A 7,500-nucleotide genomic window follows, 5' to 3' on the forward strand; every position below is an offset into this window, starting at 1 on the left:
ATCTCACTCCATCTCACCCCAACTCCCCTTCCTGCTATCTCACTCCATCTCACCCCACCTCCCCTGCTGCTTCCAATGCAATTTTCACCTTTCTATTCCCCCGTCTCTCTCCCCCCCCCCCTCTCTCTCTCTCTCTCTCTCCCTCTCCCTCTCCCTCTCCCTCTCTCTCTCTCCCCCCCCTCTCTCTCCCTCTCCCTCTCCCTCTCTCTCAGATGTGGCAGTGCAACTGCCAGATAAGAAGTCCATCATCATGTACGTGACGTCGCTGTTCGCCGTCCTGCCCAAAGATGTCAGCATGGAGGCTATCAGAGAGGTGGAGACTCTGCCGCGCAAATACAAAGTGGAGGCAGCGGACTCGGGCGCGGGCCTCAACGCTCAGGTAAAGTGTTCAACACACAACGAACGCTGATACAATACAATCTCCACATGCTGCGATATGAGACAAGCTGGTACCTAGCAGGGGAGACGGGGACGACAGAAAGTACCGCATGGATCTGATCCTAGGGGAGTCGAGGGAGGGCGTGCGGTCCTGGAGCGAGGAGACAACCACTCTACTATCTCTGGTCACCCAGTAACTCTTTTTGAAGCTATTTGCACAAAAGGTGCCGGCTGGAGTGCGGGGTCGACTCACTGGGTCACTGACCTTTTCAAAGAAGCCAAGGTGCTCTTTTATGCCAAACTTTTTAGCTGTAAAGGTATTACCAGTCTTACATGGTGGTGTGGCATACACCGATTACATAACATGCCTACCGGTAACACCGTTTATTTTTATGGAGGAAGAAACAAAAGAAAAAACTCCGCCCGCTCAGCGTGCGCTGGTGTAAATTACAAGCGCTCCCTCCTATCCAGTGTGGCTGCACTGTTTCTCATATCTCTCTGGTTAGACAGACCAGCAAGTTACATTCGTTGTACATGTTGTGAACACAATCCCCCCTCATGCACATGTAGGTAAGACCCTTATATAAGCCTGTGTGTATTCTGTTGCCACTGCCATCTCTGGAGATGTGGTTTTAAATCTCTGCTAACATTGATGCTAATAGCAGAGCAAAAACTCTGCTAACATTGATGTTAACTAGTTAGCATTGATGACCTTGGCTGTGATAATGCTACTCGGCGATCGTCATTGCCTTGCTTACTGCTTCTTGCTGGTAATGTTAATCCCATGTCAGAAAAAGTCTCCAGATTTGTCGCTAACATTAGTTTCTTTTGAGAAAGATTGTCTCCAGGAGGGTCTGAAAAGTTGTCTTGAGTCGGATGCAGCCATGAGTGTGTATTGTGAGGCTGCCACAGTGTTGTGACTGTGAGCGTGCAAGCTAACGTTACACAGCAGCAGGGGTGGGCTGACTGACTGAACTGTGAGGACAGTGGAGGAGCTTGTTGTTTTACGGTGTCACCACCGCTAACACTGGTGTTGTCACGTGTTTATTACCCGGTGGGGAAATGTCCACACCGTGGCGTCCCTACTGTAAAGCAAATACAATACAGCAATAGAGACAGTACAATACAACCCCATTAATCCCTATGGGCCAATTATTTCACTAGTGACGTGTGTCAGACAGGCAGATACTGTATGTCTCCCCCAATGGCCGCTTGTCTGCATCAGTCTGCCAGCGCCGCTGTAAACAAGTCATTACTTCTTGAGCTCAGATCCTTGTTGAGCAGCAGCGAAGCCGGAGTCACAAACATTTTAAACCTCAGAACAACAACTTAAAACTTGCTGCTGTTGTGGTGCGTTTCTGATAGCATTCAGTATGAAGGCCGCAGACTGTATTGTGGGCGAGCGTGGGGAATGTGAAAGTAAAGTTTCTCATTGTGTGCTCTGCTGCTGGTTAGAAATGAGTCACTCCCACTCTGAAAAGGCCCTTCTCCTTCATTCCTCTCACCAAGCTCCGCTGAACAGCCCAGCATGCTCCAGGCTAACAGGGAGGAGAGCCATGAGTCACTCCTGTGACGTTAGCCCGCCGCGTGCCGCTGCTGTAAACTGTTAACAGCATGGAAGGAAATGGGGGCTTGGATTGATGTGAGTGGGAGCGCGTGCCGTGCATAGGTAGCAGACTGTCAATGATAGTTATTTGAACATTAGCGTTGCCATGTGGGTGGCGGGCGCCTCGATGGAATTCATACTTTATTTATGTGACTGACATGGCTCATGGTATACTGTCAGGTGTTTGACATGTGTGGGCATTTCAGAATGTCTTATTTGAACAGCTTGATCACGTTTCTCTTCAGTCAAGTCAGTCTCCCCCCCTCACTCTTTGTTATCTGTCTACAACTTTACTTCATCCTTTTCACTTTTTGCCAGATAGAATAGTCCCTATAGAGTAGTTTGAAGCATTGTTTAGCAGTTGGGAAAGAAAAAATAATCTCAGATTGACAGTTGTGTGTATGTGCCTGCCTACTGAATGTGCATATGTACAGTACAGTATCAGCAGTGGCGAACCGTGCCTATCAGAACCGGCCTTCTATGTGGTAAACCCCCCCCCCCCCCCCAAGTGCAAGTCTGAGGTCTCTGTGCGCACTCCGTTACAGTCTGTCAGTAACACAACCACAGTTTAACAATTAGCTCAATACACGCGTCCATTTCCTCATCACAACCCCATGCATGTCACAAGCACATCATCATAAACTCCTCCCTCCTTGTCGTCCGTGACGGTCCGTCTCGTATCCTGGTTGGCTTGGATTCGCGAATCCCTCGACATATCCCACCCAAACTTAACTAATTGTGATTGGCTAACGCCACAATTAAATGATATTCTGATTGGTTAAGACACCTGTCATCAAAATCGTCATCCTCATGTCATGACTAGAGTCGGTCTTCACGAAGGGTTGCTGTCAATCAATACCATTTGCCGGTGGAGGCTGGTGCAAATATTTAACCCCATATTTGCTGAAACAAAGTGAGTCCAAGATCTGAACAATTTAGCGACAATATTACTGTTATTTCAGTTAATAAAAACGAAATTTTAATTTAAATTTTAATTCTTGGGTATTCAGTGAATACCTAGAAGGCCCTGACGGTTCGCCACTGAGTATCAGCAAATATCTCTTTATTCCCTCCTCACCCACTTGGTTCCTTCTTTAAATCACACACAGCCATGGGGTTAGGGTTAGGGTTTAAATCACACACAGCCATGGGGTTAGGGTTTAAATCACACACAGCCATGGGGTTAGGGTTAGGGTTTAAATCACACGCAGCCATGGGGTTAGGGTTAGGGTTTAAATCACACACAGCCATGGGGTTAGGGTTAGGGTTTAAATCACACATAACCATGGGGCAGCTCCGCCTCCTTTCAGAGCTTTTTAATTTAACTGGGGGATGTTTTCCAGGTGGAAGTTAGAATGTCCCTAAACCACCTCTTAACTTTTTATTGCCCGTGGGCAAACGCTCCCCACGCCTTGGAAAGAGCACTGGAAAAGTCTGCTTAAATGGCGCTCTGATTGGTCCAATGAGGACTTTTCTTTCCTGGCACACTTGCTCTCCACATAGGAAGTGATGCGTAATACTGCTGGTAGAGAGAGGGAGTGGAGGAGAAATAAAGGCTGTCTTTGTTTGACCGGTGACCAATTCATAATATTCGTTATGTGCTTTGTATGTAGATTTTAGAATCATGATTGTTTTCAATAGTAACGATGACTTTTAGAACCTGAATTTTCTTTTTCACCATTTATATCACTCATTTATATCAGGAGCGTTTTGTTTTTTTAACCATTATTTATACAGGGGGAGTCTCGCTGAGAGCAATGCTCTCTCTTTCAGCATTGGAGTAAGCATAGTGATTGTCATAGTCATTTGCATGCTCCAGAATCACAACAGCAAAGCAATGAATGCAGTGATTGAGCTGGGCACATCATCTGGTGATAATAAAGCCTTCTGTTGAGCCAGACCACAGCTATTTTACAGCCATTCAAGTCAATCAATAGAGCAAGGCTGCACTTCTCTCTCTCTCTCTCTCTCTCTCTCTCCTGTTCTCATTCTCTCTCTCTCTTTCGCTCACCCACCGTCTTTCTCTTCACCCACACCCTCTTGCTTTACTCTCTCTCTCTCTGCCATTGACAGACTTAGGACTGCACTATGCTAACAGAGAGGGTGGGTATCTATATTTCCAAAATGTCATGGAATATTTTCAACAGATGACCTTTTCCTGAGCTGACTACACAGACACGACCGCTGGGTCATTTCAGTCTGGAAAACAAAGGAGCGTTTGACCAGTCCCAGCAGCAGCCATTAGCGTTTCTCTCATCTCTGACTTGGCACGGCTGCTACGATTTTAATCTCCTCTTCATTTCAGCTCCACACAGATTACCCTTTGCTCAGTTTATTCTTACATTTCCTTTGCACAAATGGAAACCGGGAAGTTTGTCACTGCTGTTGTCTGTAAAGGCCCCAAATGTCCATATAGGGTATAACAGCCCTATACTTAAATTCAGGATTGCGTTTCTGTTTAAAACACAGCTGAATTGCTTTCTTTTATGGTAGTTGGATGTAGGAAATGTGGACACAGAGAGGTTGTTGAAAGAAATTGAACACTGACAACACCTTTACTGTTATGACACAGCTCGCACAACTGCAGCTTGAGTGTTGTATGATTTCAAATCGCAGCGAAGTGTGACAGTTGAATATGGGTGGCTCTCTATTTACTGGAGAAACCTGATCCCATCCCAACACACCTCCTTTATCTTTGACCCATTCTCCTCTTCTTCTCTTTGCTCTGGACATGTTTGCCGTGCTGCATCAGCGCCAGCTTCTGCCTCTGAAGTAATTCCATGCCCATTTCAGAGTTCATTCCCCTGGCCTGTTTCTCATCTGTTCTGACGGTAGAGCCAGCTTCACCCAAGATACCACTGTGTTTGTAACCCACTGCTATTCCTGGAATGAGGGTTGACCTGTCCAGCTTGCCATGGGCACACCTCCCAGTGTCTGATGCCTTTAGGTTAAGTCTAGTGTTTTCTCCCCTCACAGAGCAGGGCAGGTCACTGCAGGCTCCAGAGCAGCCCAGGTCTCTCCTACATGTCTGGAGCTATTTTAAAACTCGCCCGCTGATGCTGCCAATAGATAATCACAATACAGGAGGAAGGGAGGTGTTAGGCATGGTCCCAGTGTGCACGGCCATCTTTGTCCCAGCAGGCTATTTCAATTTAGTGTTTGCCAGGTTTTGCTATAGCCATGTGAATGTCACACTTCAGCACAACAGTTAGAACATTTTATTTTTCCCTTTCTAGTTTGAAGTCCATATACATTATAGAACAACACTAAGAATCGAGGAACTTGCCTCCTACCGACCACAAGCTATCCTTCATCATTAAGTAAGGGATAATGTACAGCGAGCCGGTCTTTATCGCGAAATAAACCTTGACAGGGTGATCAGGCCCCCTGATGCGAAGCGGAGGGGTCTTCTTGAATCGCCCTGAAGGTGATTCACCCTGTCGGGGGTTTATCATCATCATCATCATCATCATCATCATCTTGCGGCCTTGGCCGAGAGTCCTTGCACAGCAGGTTTCCAGCACTTGGAATCGTCCATGACAGTTCCCAGGTTTTGGAGATTTGATACCAGTGTCTCTGGCGATCACGTCAGGATAAGTGAGTTTGTGGCCTTTTGATAGCTTCCACAGCAATATATTAATAAGAGAATAATAAGATATTAGTTCGTCCTTGGCACGGAAGCAGTGCCCAGCGAATTGAGTGCGTGAGCCGTGAACTGAGACGAGGTATGTCGCCGTATATTTGCTTCTTCTTCCAGGAGAGGTTCTGAACCTTCTTTGCGATAATGACCATTATCCCGCTTATTAATAGTTACTAAAGAAAGCTACGGTAACTAAATTAAGTTTATGTATGTTAATGCTATAATGTGGTCACCCTTTGTCTTCCCCTGTCTCAGGTCTCTCAGGGTCTGGCTATGGAGGTGGAGGAGGCGGGTGGAAGCCCCCGGCCCGAGACCCCCAGCACCCTGACGGAGACGGAGGCCGATCTGGAGCCTGGCAGCCTGCTGGAGGTGGACCTGGACAGCTACCAGGCCACACTGGAGGAGGTGCTCACCTGGCTGCTGTCGGCCGAGGACGCGCTGCACATGCAGGACGAGGTGTCGGACGATGTGGAGGAAGTCAAGGAGCAGTTCCACACACATGAGGTAGGGGGAGACACGCAGGCTGGCCCAGGCTGTGCTGAGCTGCAAGCGTGCATGCATGTATACACAGGTACAAATAATAGCTGTATGTGCCTACGGATGTTTATTCATACTGTGGTTTTTATATTACTCTTAATTTGACCCTGTTTTTTATTTATTTTTTACCACAGGTATCATTACGTTCTATTAAATGTTTATCTAATCAGAATCATAAATAAATGAATAGATCCCTGAGGGGAAATTGAGTAATGCTGCAGTTGCTCACATTCAGGTAGGGAAAAATCTAAACACAGAGATATTATAAGAAGAATAGGAATAAAACAATATAATAGAAATAAAGGTATACACAATAAATTGTCAAATACGTGCCTTATCTTGCAATGTTTATCAAGTACTATTGAGTAAGAAGTGAGAAATATCTAAGATCCATCATATGATATTATATACAGCAGTGTGAGTCATAATAATAGTAATAATAAAAGTAAGGTACCGTAAGTTCCCATTCCCCCCAGTTCACATTGGCCTATTTCCCACAGTATTGGAACAGTTATTGCACATTTATTGCACAGTTCATGTATAGAATATACATTATAAAACATGGGTTTTGAGTTGCTGACGGGTGAAGTAAGTCCGAGGCTATTCTATATAATATGAAGTGTTTCAAATGAGATATCCCCCTTTGGAAAATAGTGACAAAATGATTGATAGCACAAAATGAAAACTTCTGAAAGGATAGAAGGCAATTTAAGTCTAGACTTTTACAGACTAGATGCTCTGTATTGAATGATAAACTTAAGTTATGTATGATTGGATTTGCAGCATTTTGAAATAAAACTCTTCACAGACATACTTTTTTCAGTTATGTTGTAAAAACAATCACTCTTAAATGAAGTGTGGCACAGTTACGTGTGCATGTTGTTCTTCTGACTCGCTCACCAGCTTCTTGTCTACAAACCTTCTCTCCATGGTTGAAGATAGTAGCGTTGCAGAGATAGGGGCCTCCCACGTCCAATAGAACATGCTCCGTACATGTTGGGAATGCGAGGAATTCTGCAGAGAACCACGGTGCACAGCACCCCATGGTGCCCTGGCCCAGAGCTTACTTGCTTGAGAAGGTGTAGTTGGTGTGTGTGTGTGTGTGTGTGTGCGTGTGCGTGCGTGTGTGTGTGTGCGTGTGTGTGTGTGTGTGTGTGTGTGTGTGTGTGTGTCTGCTCATTTGTGTGTGCATGTGAGAGAAGGGGCTCTGGCTGGATTTCCCTTGGCTGAAATGTGATTATTTGAGAAGTTTAATGTTAGGAATCCAGGTCAAACCAGAAAGCTGCTAGTGAGTGAGAGTAACAAGACCCAAAGCCTCTTCAAGAGCCAGGCTCTTCAG

The 7,500-nt window shown here is 45.7% G+C and overlaps 1 protein-coding gene across 3 annotated transcripts in view; it reads left to right on the forward strand.

Moving 5' to 3' along the window:
- Positions 1 to 7,500, forward strand: part of utrn (utrophin) — a 249,561-nt gene that overhangs the window by 37,743 nt on the left and 204,318 nt on the right. For all 3 annotated transcript variants that reach the window (XM_083643533.1, XM_083643535.1, XM_083643534.1), the window contains exons 8-9: positions 213 to 379; positions 5,880 to 6,128. In XM_083643533.1, the coding sequence (XP_083499659.1) occupies positions 213 to 379; positions 5,880 to 6,128 (416 nt within the window). The remainder of the gene's footprint in view (positions 1 to 212; positions 380 to 5,879; positions 6,129 to 7,500) is intronic.

Source organism: Poromitra crassiceps (genome assembly GCF_964638095.1).
Source record: "Poromitra crassiceps genome assembly, chromosome: 9".
NCBI lineage: Eukaryota > Metazoa > Chordata > Actinopteri > Beryciformes > Melamphaidae > Poromitra > Poromitra crassiceps.